The sequence below is a fragment of the Serinus canaria genome, chromosome Z, assembly GCF_022539315.1.
Source record: "Serinus canaria isolate serCan28SL12 chromosome Z, serCan2020, whole genome shotgun sequence".
Lineage (NCBI taxonomy): Eukaryota > Metazoa > Chordata > Aves > Passeriformes > Fringillidae > Serinus > Serinus canaria.
In genome coordinates this window covers 58,853,237-58,867,684 of record NC_066343.1, presented here as the reverse complement: position 1 = coordinate 58,867,684, position 14,448 = coordinate 58,853,237, and the positions used below count along the sequence as shown (strand labels likewise).

The 14,448-nt window shown below is 40.4% G+C and overlaps 1 protein-coding gene across 1 annotated transcript; it reads right to left on the bottom strand.

Moving 5' to 3' along the window:
* Window positions 1–5,731: 5,731 nt before the first annotated feature.
* Window positions 5,732–14,149, bottom strand: ESM1 (endothelial cell specific molecule 1). The gene is made up of 3 exons (XM_009095822.4): window positions 13,602–14,149; window positions 9,798–9,953; window positions 5,732–7,743 (listed from the first exon to the last, which is right to left on the bottom strand). Exons 1-3 carry the CDS (start codon window positions 13,924–13,926, stop codon window positions 7,643–7,645), a joined length of 582 nt encoding a protein of 193 aa, XP_009094070.1. The 5' UTR covers window positions 13,927–14,149; the 3' UTR covers window positions 5,732–7,642.
* Window positions 14,150–14,448: the final 299 nt, after the last annotated feature.

Below are 14,448 nucleotides of genomic sequence, written 5' to 3'. Positions count from 1 at the left end.
GGGGTATTGGAACTGTGCAGTCTTTAGGGTTCCTTTCACCCCAAACCATTCTATAAACCTATGTAAAGAAAAGATGCAAACTCCACAGCCGAATTTGTTAATTGTTAATTGTGCTGTGAACAGGAAGGCTCTCTTGGCTTAAGCCAGATAATGAACTCTGTTGGCCCAGGACTAAAGGTTGGATGGTGCCTCTTAAAAAGTTGTCTGATGTAATAGAAAACCATGAGTTCCAAAAAAATGTGTCTTATTTCAGACTACAAGAAACTGGAAGGTGCAGGTGGACAACAAGTCCAACAAGTGATAAAGCTGGGTTCTGCCCAACAACTCTGTTCACAGATGAATCTTTCAGCACAGCACAAGTATCTCTACTGCCAGCACAGTTTGAAGTACAGAAAAACAGTCTTGTTATTAGAGATTTGGTCACTAGTAAAAGCTGCCAGATGCCAAGGAAGTCCTGAGAAAAAGACTGTCTAGTTTGCTAGCTCTTAGGGAGCTAAAGGTCATTATGAGGAACATATTGGGCTAGAAGAATTTTCAGCCTGAACCAATATGGCTTTTCTCCCTCCTTATGTTCTTACTGCAGCACTCTATCTTATCATGTGTAAGGGCTGTGCTCAGCTACCACATACTTCCTATGTTAAATCATCAAGTTCCAGGTGTCCCAGTATTTGTGTTGAATCAGCAGAAGCTGATCTCACCTTCTACTTTTTATGCGTCCATCCCTGAGTTCAATAGAAAAAAGCCACCCCACTATCATTATCTACTTAGTTATTTATTCAAGACAAAGCAAAGCTACCTACAGACTTGAACACCTTCAGGTCCAGGGAGAGAGCTGGACCCAGGTATAGTCCAGGTCACTGTATTGCTTTTTTGTGGCCAGGTTTTGGTGGAATGAGAAGACTATAAGAGTGGCTTCTGTGAGAAGCTGACAGAAGCTTCCCCAGCATCGGACAGAGCTAATGGGCACAGATTGGACCTACCACTGGCCAAGAGTAAGCACATCAGAGAAGATAATAACACCTCATAAACATATTGAAAAATTAACTTATTTTAGAAGGAAAAAAATTATTTTGCAGATGTAATTCTCACAGAAGAACAGAGTGAAAATATGTGAGAGGAACACCAAGAGACCTCTAGACACCAAGGTCAGTGCAGAAGGAGTGACATGAGATGTTCCAGGCTCCTGAACTGAGGTTCCCCTGCAGCCTATGGTGCAGACCATGGTGAGGCAGCTCATGGAGGTTCCTGGGTATGCAGAGATCTACCTGCAGCCCCTGGAGGAGATCCAGACTGGAGGAGGTGGATGCCTGAGACAAGGCTGTGACCCTGCGGGAGGCCCATGTTGGAGCAGGGTCCCAGCAAGGACCTGCTCACCCATGGAGAGAAGAGCCCATGCTGGAGCAGGTTTCCTGGTAGGACTGGTGACCCTGCAGGGAATCAACGCTGGAGTAGGTTGTGATTGAAGGACTGCACACCATGGAAAGGGACCCACACTGAAGGAGTTCCTGAAGAACTGTAGCCCATGGGAAGGACTCAGGTGGAAGAAGTTCATGGAGAACTGTCTCCCATGGGAGGGACCCCACACTGGAGAAGGGAAAGGACTCCTCTCCCTAAGTAGTGGCAGGAGCAATGTGTGATGAACTGAGCATATCCTCCATTCTCTATCTCCCTGCACCACTGCAGAGAGGAGGCAGCACCCAGGAAGGAGAGAGAGGTGGGGACAAGGTGAATTTTTAAGATTTATTTTATATTCCATTGTCCTGTTCTCATTTTTTATTGGTACTAAATTCTAATAATTTCCTCATGTCAAATATGGTTTGCCCATGATAGTATCCAGGGAGTGATCTCTCCATGTCTTTTATTCATGAGTCTTTTATTTTCTCTCCACTGTCCAGTTGTGGAAGGGATTGACAGATAATCTTTGTTGGTTACCAGGTATCCTGGTAATTATTGTAAAACCTTGATAATTTTTTAAGATAATAAGATTTATACCAACCTTATTAACTTAATTAATGCCCAGGGCATTTGTGCATGGTTTTCATCAAACATTGCTTTACTGGTTGCTTTGAGCCCGTTGTGGTGGTGGTGGTAAAGTGTAGTGGATGGCAGTGCCAGCCCTCACACTGGACAGGGGAAGCCAGAGGTTGTTGCTTGACATGGCCAGTGCCAAATTTCAGCAGTTTGAAGAGACTTTGTAAAGTAGAAAACTGAGAGAACTAGGGAAGGGAAAGAGACACACTGCTGTTCACTGTGATGGGTTTTGTACTTTCTGTTCGACAGTGTCAATATGGCCAGCCCCAAGCTTGCAGCCTCTTTTGGGAGCCAAGTCCCAAGAAATCATGACATCTGTTTTAATGTGCTGAAGGATTTAGCATCTCTTAGACTGAGCACATGACTGCTGATTTCTGAGTTTCTGAGTGCACAGAGTCGAGGAAGTGCATTCCCCTGTAGAGAAGCTTATTGCCAGGTAAACAAAACTTTTCCCCAAAAATCTTTGTGTGCTTTTAAACATCAGATGAGGGTCCTAACTAATTCTTTGCAGATAGATCCTAGGCTGCTAGCAGAGGAGTCAGTCATTATGGGAAATTTATGGTACATTTTTAACAGGTGCAAATACCCTCTGTTCTGTAGATAAGTTACTTGGCCCTACAAGATTACAAGTACTTCTATATATTAACAAAGGGAGGGGGGAAAGATGCAAAGCTTCTTTATGAAACAATGTTTCACCAGAGCTCATTTATGTTCCTTTTTTATTAAATGCCAGTCTGGGAAGTTAAGGTGAGACTAAATACTGGTGGCTTCCCAGGTGGAAAGTGCAGGACATACTTGCCTACAGAAGAGGCTTGAGTTTTCCTTGTACGCTGCTCTTTTTTTATGCTTCTGAAGCCGGAGTATGTTAAAAGCTGAAAACCAGCAATTTAAATTTCCTAAATGCCTTTAGAAAACCAAGAACTCAGCCACTGCCAAGAGAAACATGACTTCCTGAAACTGGACAGCATTGCTTGGGTTTCCTTTGAAGAAAAAAAAAAAAAAAAGAAAAGGAGGAAAAAAATGGAGAGCGTGCCAAATGCCTGAAATATGTAAGACAGAGCAATACAGAGTTAAGGGGAAGCTACATAGGAAGCAAAGCAAAGCCCAAAATAAAGAGCAGGAATGGAAAACTAAAAATAACAAACAGGAAAGTGTGACACAGCTGCAAGGGCTCTGGTGCATTCTCCCCCAGCATTGTACCTTTTTTTCAGGAACATACTAATAGTGTGTTTGTATTTCAATGGCATTCCAAACCATTATTTGTTCTTCAAAAATAGATGCTTCTCCTGTGAGGAAGAAAGATATTTTCATGTAATGTTCATAGGATTTCAGTTCTTTCAGTTTATCAAAAAACGCTTTAGTTAGGCTCAATGTTTGCAGATCAGAAAAATTGCAATGATTATGTAATTTTTTGGAAAATTAGAATGTCTCCTTAGAATAGCAAAGATAAGCTCATGCATAATCAATTGTTTCCCTTAATTTCAATTGAGGTTTTACTTAATAGCTTTCAAAAGTAGGAAGGGAGCAAGCACATGAATCTGAGATGCAACCACTTTGGAATCATAGTAAATGGAAGAGGATCAGGGAGGATTAGGACCATGTACTGAAAAAGTTAAGGAAATCTCTGTCTTTCTCTTCATTCAAACACAAGTTTGTTTGTTTACACAGAGCATTTTGTGGGACCAGGAAGGCAGCTCAGGGGACGTGGGGCTGACAGGACTGTGGCTGCATCCCCACTGGTGCCTGCAGAAAAGCCAATCTCTCCAGGCATGGATACCACACACCCACCCAACCATGACTGAGGTGCTCGGCACATGTACAGGGGTCACTGACAGCTGCTGCCAATGAGAGGGCAAGGAATACTTCAGCATTTGGATGTCTTGCTGTTTTAACACCTATATGATTGCTAAACTCACCCTCCTGAGATAATTAAGCCAAGTTGAGTTATGCGTGCTCTCTGGCCACCCTGAAGATAGATGGTGCCATTTTTGGAAGAGAAAAAAAGCCTGAACATACCAGTTTGTCAGCCACAACTTCCTTGAACAGTGACAAGCCCTTGTGAATACCACATTAAGACGGGCCAAAGTGAAAATCATGATGTTTGTGAAGTTATCTGTCCAATTTGTGAAAATCCTATTTTTAGCAGACACAACAAGAACAGGAAATATTTACTAATTATGCAGGTGTGAGGAAATATTTTCAAAGTGCTGCTGTGACCTGACAGTCCATTTAAACAGATAGCGAGCATGTACATATCTTTTAATTTAAAATATGTACTTTGATGTGTTTTCTCCAATATCTGTCCTAACAGGATAGACTTGCAAATTCATATTGTTAATCACATTGTAGTGATTAGGAAGTGATAAATCTCACAATACAAGTGAGAATGCTTTATATAATGAAATCATACATTAGGGTACATTAAAGATGTTTCTCACAGTTGATGTTGATAAGGCTGTTTTTCATTAAAAGTTTATCTGACCGGAAATGTATTTCTTACATATTATTTGAATTGTGGGTAAAATACATCTGAATACATTTTAGGCTTTTCTAATCCGTGTATTTCAGACACTGCTCTAAAACATTCGATTATATATTGTTTGAACAGTAATAGTGTCTGCCACACCCTGTAATAGAGACTCTAATACGAACTGCATTAAAGCACAGCTCTTATCCGTGTCATCACACATTAGATAAAAAACAAGAGTCGTTGCATATGTTATATAGTTTACTGTTCAGCAGCTAAGAAAGTAACAGCTACCTTTCAGAAATTCGGCCTATTTGCCAATTTGGTTTTAGTGGGGTCATATATGTAAGTAATATATGACCCCACTAAAACCAAATTAAATACTAGATGACAGGACCACATTCTGTGATGAACCATTTCACAGCTTTTACTTCAGTAGTAGCAGTGGATTTGGCAGTGTCAGGTTAAGAGTTGGACTCAAATGGTAAACATCTTTTCCAGCCTAAACAATTCTACTATTCTATGGCTCTATGATAATTTCCATTATTTCTTATCCTGCCGTAGTCCCATTGTCACTGGTAACAACAGGTAAATGTTTCAATGGATAAAGGATAAATAAAAGGATGAAAGACTGTAATTTCATCCTGAAATCTATTCTGTGTGCAACGAACTATCACTGAAGCAGCTAAAGAGACACAAAAGCATTTTATAAATTTGATGAAAAATAGTAAAAATCATCCAAAAAAATGTTTTCAAGGCATTCCTCTCCATCTCCTCCTTTCTCCTGACTTGCCAGTTGTGGATTCCCGGGTTATTCCTGTATGAAAAATGTAAGAGTATCAAGGAGTTGCAGGCTCTGCTCCAGAGCTAAATTGTCCCTGGCATGGTAATAGCCAGGCAAACAAGAAAAGACAGCTTTCAAATCCTTCCTGTACTGGAATTGGCCAAAGAGTGACTGTTCCAAGTAGGCAGCTAGGATCCAGCCACCTAGTTTTGAAGATGAAGGTGGTTGAAATGGTGTGGACACAAATCTTTCTGTACGTGGGACACCATTCATTTTCTGCAATCATGTACGGTCCCAGAAATTTGCTGAAATACATGCAGATGTCATGAAACTGTTTCTGTGGATTTGAGACCAAAAGCTAACCTAACCTGCATGCGCCATGGCTGTACCATCACTAGCAGGCTTACTCTGCCTTGATAGATAGACACAATCAACAGTGATGCTTTCAGTTGTTTTTTGTGGGTTTTTTATTGAACAACAATAATAATATTACACTCTTTAAAACCAGCTAACTTATTAGATTTACATTCAAGAACTCATAATGTCATTTATGACACTGTTGCAAAATATTAATAATGTATGCAGTATTTACTACATTCTTTAAATATTTCTCATCAGTCTGCTGGAAGACCATGGGTTTGATCCTGCTCTCACTGAAATCAAGAAAAAAATTACTTTTGATATCAGTAGATTAGAATCAATTCACTTGCTAGTAAATAGCCCAAGAAAACATTATTCCCTCTCATACCCTAACATTCAATACTGGTTAAAATGTGGTATTATGCTAGTTTGAGATTTATGTTTGTATGTCTCCAATTATCATGGCAAGAGAACCTACACTTTCATCGTGACATTTGGATGTCTACTGCTGTCATCATCCTCTTGTTCCAGATCAGCATGATTCATGCCTGCTTTCCCAGGTGAGAGCATCCTGTTTTCACAGATGTTGACTTTGGATCTCTTTAAAGGCATCAGAGATTCTGTTGTTCGTAGTTTTAAAAGCATGTTTTTAGACCCTGAACTAAACTCTGGCTGCTGTACTGTGTGTTCTTTCTTTCATTGCAGTCATTGTCAAAGCTCAGGTTGATTTCAAGGGAAATGTTAAAATCAAGCCACATTTCCAATGAGAGTGCTCTGTGTTACAAGGCTGTTCCTAAACTCATGGTATCCAGGTTCACTCTGGCACAGCAATGTCAATTTTCATTATCTGTGGATCTGGTTGTTTTCAGGCATATTAGCAAGCCCTTCTCAATGGTGATTTTTGACTTACACAAATATCATCCAGCTCAGACTGAATGAGGGGCTGCCCATTCCTGCAACGCTCTAACACATGTAAGTTTTTCTCCTGGCTGAAATGGGACCACTTGCTCATGCAATTGAAAAACAAAAGACTGGGTACCAAAATACTGTAGTCTGTGGTTGCACTATCACTTGCTGAGGGTTCAAGACTTCTCTGGTTCAAATAAACTCTCTGTAAGTCACATCTGGGCCATAGCCAGCAGTGAAGATGGAAAGCATGAAGGTCCCTTTGCTGGCCTCTCACCACTCTTCCAGAAAAAATGCAGATATTGCCCTAACGACACCAACTAGCTGGTTTATAAAAACATATATATTTAAATAATGATAAGCAGCTTCTTTTGTTTCAGATCCCCTTCTACAAATCGGTAGAATTTACCAATCTGCTGTTTTTCTGTACAAAATTTAACTTTAGAAATTCAACAAAATACAATGTATATCTGCAGTGTCTTGTCTAAGTTATTCACAATGTATAAACTGAAGAGCTGAATGTTTTCTCTCTGAAGAAAGGCATATTTGTCTCTCAGGAATTGTCACCAAACTTCCAAAAACTGGAATGTTGTTAACAACTAATGTCAGTTTATTTGATTTACACTGTTGTGCTGTTTTTTGTTGTTATTGTTATTGAACAGGGGTGTTCGTGTTCCCTCCATCTGAGGTGTTGTTTATATGTGTTTCTTTCACAGTGGTTCCACATCAAAATTATCACTCACCCAAACTGTCCATTTCATTCAGTGAGAGCTTTTCCAACATCAGGTTGGCAAGAGTCAGCCTCTGGCACTATTTAAATGATCATGTTGGGTTTTCAGTACTACTATACATTCAAAAAGCCACAATACATTTCTCTGTTCAAACACTTATCAAAACAAATTTCAAAAGTCATATACACTGTACAGTCTATTTTTAAGTAAACATTTTTCTCAATAAAAATGGGTCACATTTAAGCTTCAGAGATTACATATTCATACATTATAGATCTACTTTGTTCTTAAAGTGTGTTGTTGCATATTCAATAATCTGTGAGAAATGCATTCACTTGAAAGTCTTACAAGTATAAGTAAATATCAGCGAGGATTTAGCCATTTCATTACTGGAGAGCGAATAACTTTCTCTTTAACAAATTCCTCTTTTACAGAATTTCCATCCCCTGATGCCATGTCATTGTCTGAAAAAAACACAAAAATAAAGATGGATTTCATGAATGTGAGAGCTGTAAAATATTATCCTGCAGCAATGTCCCTGGTTTTATGAATACTTTGGAAAATCCTTAACTGAAATATTTGCAGAAAACTCAGTAAATTACCTCCAATTACCCAGTTGCAAAATTTCTACCAAATTAAGGCTTAAGTCATATCTGTTTTCTAATAGTTTAAGCACAAGGCTGATGAGTTGACTTCAGTTTCCAGTTCTGACTGTAGTATTCACTCCAGTGTGACACAGGACCAAGCAACACATCCTCAATAACTACAGCAGTAAATTACACTCCCCTGCAGCTATTCTCTGACTGAGGCCAGCTGGCATGGAATAGCCTGGTGTGTGCCACTAAACTCTCTTACTCTCCAAAAATAGGTAAAAGATATTCAGTTTGTCAACTGGAAACAGTCCCTGGCTGAGGCTGATTCCTGAGCTGTTACTGAGGTTGTTTGACATAGGTAGCTGGCTGGGGACACAGTGTGCTGTCCACTGCCCTCCTGTGTGACCGTGAAAGGAGTAAAATTGCAATGCACAGGACCTCTGACACCTTTAAGTTTGCTAGGCATATGTAGGCATAATGGTTTTTATAAAACATACAGGTCAGAAACTTGCTTGTTTAAAACACAGAAGCATTTAATTCTGTGTTTTAATTCACTAATGATAACTTAGATGCTATAGTTACTTCTGAAGGGCCCTTTCAAATGAAACCCTCTGTGACCACCTCATTCATAGCATCCCTGACCTGCTAACAGTGACACACCTCTGAGGACAGAAGTAATTGGGAAACTTTTGCAAGGGTAAAAAACACTGTTTGTTTCCATACAGTGGATATCTTGTCCTGGCTGGGATAAATCAAGCAGTTAAACATTGAGGCAGCAGAAAATCTGGGACCAAAGGCAAGTGGGGAAGAGAAAAGGGGAGGAGGATCTGATTCAAATAGGCTGTCTGGGAAGATTTGGAATATAGGCTAGATACAGAAAAAAATAAGCACACTCATTATTTTGGCACCCTCGGTAATAAATAGAAAAAGGAAAGGCAAAGGAGCACAATCATGTAGAAAAATACAAAAATATCAGGGCTGATTGATCTTGTAAGAGGGTTTTTTGAGATAATTTTAAACATTATATAAGCTGCAGTAGTTTGCTTCAACCTAACTTTCTCTAAGCAGAGAAAGGGAGAAAGATAAATCTTGTATTAAGACAGCAAACCCTATACAGCTTAATATAATAGAAGAAAATTTTAAATTGCACACAAATTGCAGTTAGAGAAGAAATAAAATCCAAAGACCTTTGGGTGAAACTCTATAAAAATCCCAATAGACATAAAATTAAATCTCTGGGTGGGGTTGGTTTTTTTTTCTTTTACACATTTGTATTTATTTTGTTTGTGTTCATTTTAGAGTAAACATCATTCAGTCAAACATACTTCAGTATCATCAGGCATGAAAAAAGGCACTTAATCCCACCTCTACAAACTACAGTGATCTTTCCTTGGCACATCAAAAACTCTCCAATTTGTCACACTCCTTTTTTTTGTTGTTGTTTTTATTTTAACTCTGGACAGACCAGGCATAAATGTAACGGAAATAAATTATTCCAGTGATACTCTGACAAATTACTACAATAAAACATTTAATAAAACCTTTCACTTACAACTGAAAACATATAAAGCTCTGTCCTTGCGGGGAAAAAGAAATGTTGTTTTTACTATGCATTAGCTGACACTAGTAAATCCAATGCAGTGAAATCCTGACCTGACCTGCAAGCCCTAGCCCAGCCTCCTGCTGCACAGGTGGGGTGCTGCTAGCACATGCAACAGTTGCAAAGAATTTCAAAATGTTTCTAGCATGTATCGCAGCTCGACTAATTCCTTGCCAAGTGTTAAGGAATAAGAAAAAATAAACTTACCTTGTGTTGTCAATGGTCCGCACAGCTCCACCAAAGTACCCACCACTCTCACACAGAGTGGTAGCAGATCATGTGCAAGGTGTTTTCTGCTAAAATCAACTGTCCCACAAAGTCTTACCTGTGTGTGAAGATATTTTTCGTCGATTTGGAGGTTTTGAAGCAGACAGTTGAAAAAATGGGAACTTCAGACACTTCCCTGTTACTCTGTCACAGATGCCAGAGGGACAGTTGCAAGTTTTCCTGCATTCCATTCCATAGCTCCCATAAGGACACTCTGGGGGAGAAAAAAAAAAATAGCAAAGCAGTTCTCAGTGACCCAAGTCAGCTGCTGTCTTAATAGCTGGTCTGCTTGAAAGTGGAAAACCTTTGAGTGGAGGTCAGCTAGATCTTAGCTACAGGATTTCAGCATGCTGACTGCTTTTTACAGTATTTTCTAGTATTAACAAATCTTGACACACTTTACATACATAATTTCATTTCCTGTAACTTATTTACAATGTGCTACTGGTAATCCTCCTCTGAAACACAATTAGAATTAAGCACACTCTTACATTAAATTGCCTTAGTTAAAGGCAGTATGAATACGTAGGTATACAATTATAGATGATTCAGTTAAAGGACTAGCACTGAATTTAGAAAGGAAGATGACTCCAGGAGTTCCCTGAACTCACTATGTGGTTCACTATGATAGTGTCTGACTTTGATGACCGTGGATATTTAGAGCTGCAATCTGATGCTTGTGCAGGGCTGCTGTGGCCTGGGCCAGCAGTCTGGGAGGAGGAGGCATCCTGACCCTGAGGAGCTATCCAGCAAATTCACCATCCACCTGGAGATGCTCCTGGGTCCCGAGGAGTAGTCTCCCACCCAATACCCTCGCAGACAGCCAGGTTCTGCCTTCCCATGGCATATAACTCACCTGCATTTCCAGCCTAAAGAGTGAGTGTGGGCTAAAGGGATCTCTGTCACTAAGGCAAGCCCCTGGTTCTGCTGCATCTGGTCACATAATACCCCAGTTGAAACCTCACATCCCTGAGCAAGCTTGAGGAGGAGCACTATGAAACAGTTGCTAGGATGGCAACAAATGTTTTCCAAAGTCAGGTACAGGAGATTTTCCCTATCCCATAGCTGACACATATCACATGCTGGGTCATACGACTTCCCAAAGGTTTAAACTAGGGGCTACAGCCCTTGTCTTCCTCTGCCTTGCTCTTGAATAGGATACCCTCCCAAAACCGTTGCTAAAAAGGCAGAGACTGGGAAAATCCATGTACAACACATCCTTTCCAAACCCACAAAATGACAGGTGATCATTCTCAGGAGAGGTTTAAGATATCCCAGGAGAAAGGCCTTATGTTCAGACTGTCCTTGCCAACCCAAGGTACACAGTCACCTTAAATGGCAAGGTCTGGAGATCTTCTGATTCACCCACTAAGGGCAGATGAATGACTATTCAGGGCTGGACCAAGGAACCATCTAGCCCAGGCCTCCACAAAACACTTAAGAAAGGTGACCATAGTAAGCACAAATGATACCTCTCTCCTCATTTTGTCTCTCCTTTTCAGCCATGAGACCTCCTCAACCAGACATAGTTTCTTTGTGTATAACAACCCACAATAAAATTACTCTTTCCAGTTTGTTCAGTCTCCTCTTGAGTGAATGCAAACTTTTAGCTTTGCCATACAGCCTAGGTAACATGAAAATCAAGCTATTGCACTATAGCTATATAGTTATAATGTAGCTTAATGTGTCACCTCCCTGGGAGTCAAGCAAAGAGCACACGCTACATGGAGCTTCAATCTGCCTGCTACAGGTGCTCAGCCTGGAGAGGTGGGATGCAAAGCTGTGCACAACAGCATAGAAACAAGTCTGAGCCCAAAGCACTTAGCTCCGTGTGGAAAAATGATGCTGCTTTTTAGATTTCTTGAAACGGAGATCTGAGTAAATTTGTCTTTTAGAAGGTTTTTTTTTTTAACAAGATCCTGTTCGTAAATAAATTGCAGGCAGTTCCCAGTGGCGTAATGGAAGCAAGGGCACAAAAAAGTATTTTGTTTTGGGCCATAATGACATTGCTATTGATAATAGTACAATCTCTTAATAATAAAAGCATCCCAAAAAATTGTTCTGGAATATATACTGTCCACTTTAGAAATAAGAAATTGAAAAACAGAGAGTTCACATCATTTTTCCAGAACTTCAAAGTAAATTGGCAACAGGAAGCCAGAGGGAATTTAGCCATCCTGCATCTGTCAGTTATTACAAACATGGAAGTTATTAAAATGAGTGAGTGACCTGGTATCAGAGCTGCACATGGATATATAAAATAACAATATCTGGCCCCAGGGAGAGATAGTACTATCTCAGAGCTGAAATGAAGAAAGGAAAATATTTCAAAATTACATCTATAATATTTAGTGGAAATAAATATATGGGGAATTGAAGCTTTAAACTCCAATTTAAATTCAAAGTCAAGATATGTCTTTACTGAAATTAATGAGTTTTTCCACTCACCAATTGGGAAAAAAACCCAAATATTTTACTTCACATTTTCTACAGAGAACCCAAGATTCAACTACAGGGATTCAGATCTCAAGTCCTATAATATTTCTTTTTCTTATTCAAAGAGTGCTATTGTAAAGAAACTCCTATGAGGAAAGCGAAAAGTACACACTAATTCAAAACAATTGCCAATGGAATTATAAGCAGTTTCTTGCACTGACGTGATTTTTAATAAACTGAAGATCAGTCAATTATCTCAGTAAAATATTTTCCTGGTGAGTGCACCAAAGTTATAATCTTTATGTGTAAGTTCTACTCATTTGCAATAAAATACTATTTTGGCTTTCACACTCAACCAAGCATATGAGTTTATTTTAAATAAGGTAAATAATTGTGTGCTGTATGTGAATCATCCAAAGTGATTTTTGCAGCATCAGGTCCTAAGTCATTCCTTTAACTGAGTGTATAAATACTCCTGATATCTAACTGCCAAGATATTCCCACTTTTAAGGACGTTATTCTAAGGCTTATCTGTATCTATTTACTGAAGTGGTACACAAACAAAGCAAAAGCCACTGTATTTATGCTTTGCAAACTTTTTTTTTTAAATAGTTTATTTTTTAAAAAATTCACCCTACTTCTTACAAATACAGTATCTTGCCACCCTTTAAAGATTGCCCTGTTTAAATGGAGTGAGAATGGCTCCTAAATGAAAAATGTGATTATAGCCTCTGACTAAAGAAATCAGCATGCAACATACCTGTAATAAACTTAATGCAGTGCCTGGGCTGCTCATCTCACAGTCAGCTTCTGTTCTGTTATTGCCACCCTTCAGGCAGGAGGGTTTCTGTTTGCCTCCCTAGACCACATCCCTAGGATGACTGAGCACCTCAAAGGCATGACTAAATTAAACAGGACAAAGTCTCCAGGCACTCAGGCTGTGCTGCTTTCTCCGTTCCCCAGACCCCAGCGTGAGTACCTGGTCCCTGGGCAGGCAGCTGGCAGTGCCAGAGGGAGCATCACCCCCAGGAGTGTGCAGCTGCAGCAGGAACCCTGTGACAAGATTGGACTTGCAGGATTAAAGTCTTTATAATTTATAGAAAGCCACCCACCAAATCAACAGAAAGAACAGAACTAGTGCCTAGCTGTCTCAAGCTCCAGTTAAAAAATCTCATCTCCAAGCACACTCTGTCGGTATTTCCTCACACATGTCCCCAGGTAATGTGTAAACAATATCATCACATTCATAAACCTGCCCCAGTACATGTAATGCCTTCTAATGACAGCAGGTATTTTTTCCCTTTTTCCTTGGCTAAGGGATGAGCTGTAAAAATCCCATTTTACTCCTTTCAAGCAAGAGGCAAACTCTGCATGTATGTTGCTGTCAAACTGCCATAGTGGGTGCATACAAAGTGAACATCATTACCTTTGCAGATACCAAATTCATCACCAAAGTCATCCTCCTCAGTGTAAAACTGGCACTTCAGCCCAGGACCACACTTGACACCATCCATACCCGAGACAGTACGGTAGCAAGTCTCGCCCAGAGCAGCTGCACACACTCTGCAGCAGCCACAGTCATCCAGCACCGTTCGCTTACAGCGCGCGGTGCTCTTGCACGCGTTACTGTCACAGGGATCAGGGCAATCTACTGCGTATTTCGCACTCCAAGCGGCTCCAGCAGGCACGGGCAGCAGGAGGAGGGCGAGGAACAGGAAACCCTTCATGTCTCGCAGGGGTAAATGCTCCATCCCAGAGAGCAGGTCTCAGTGCTCAGCCTGCTGGTGCCTCTTGCCGAGGGAAGCAGCGGTACAGAATCCAAAGTGGTAGCTGCACACATCAGCCTACAAGTTTATGAGCTTTATAAAGTGTGTTGCCCACATGTTGCACCGTCGTCAGCTTCCTCAATCCGGCAGCGCTGCTCCTGCCAGCCTCCCTTGTTTCAGTTTATGAAATCCAGGATGAAGGTTGGATTAGCACTCTGCTGCCATCCAGGAATTGAAAAGCCTGAGCTGATGTAATCTGTTATGTTTAGTTGGTTGTTTTGCATGAGGACTAAAAACTCTCTCACATCCGTTTCAAATGCTCAAGGACGTCTGCCAAGAGTAAAAAAAAAAAAAAAAAGGTAAAAAAACAATCAACCCCGAGGAGGTTGCATACCTTCCTGCAGGACAGGGATTGCTCTGACGCTGGGCACACTGCTGACAGGAGAGCTCTGCCTTGCTATCACAGCATGCATGGCCAGAAGAAAATCACACTGAATCATTTTACTG

Coding starts and splice junctions, on each gene's coding strand:
- ESM1 (XM_009095822.4), bottom strand. CDS start 13,926: ATGGAGCATTTACCCCTGCGAGACATGAAGGGTTTCCTGTTCCTCGCC. Junction 9,954..13,601: donor TGAATTTGGTATCTGCAAAG/GTAATGATGTTC, acceptor TTTCTCCCCCAG/AGTGTCCTTATGGGAGCTAT. Junction 7,744..9,797: donor AAAAATATCTTCACACACAG/GTAAGACTTTGT, acceptor TGTTTTTTTCAG/ACAATGACATGGCATCAGGG.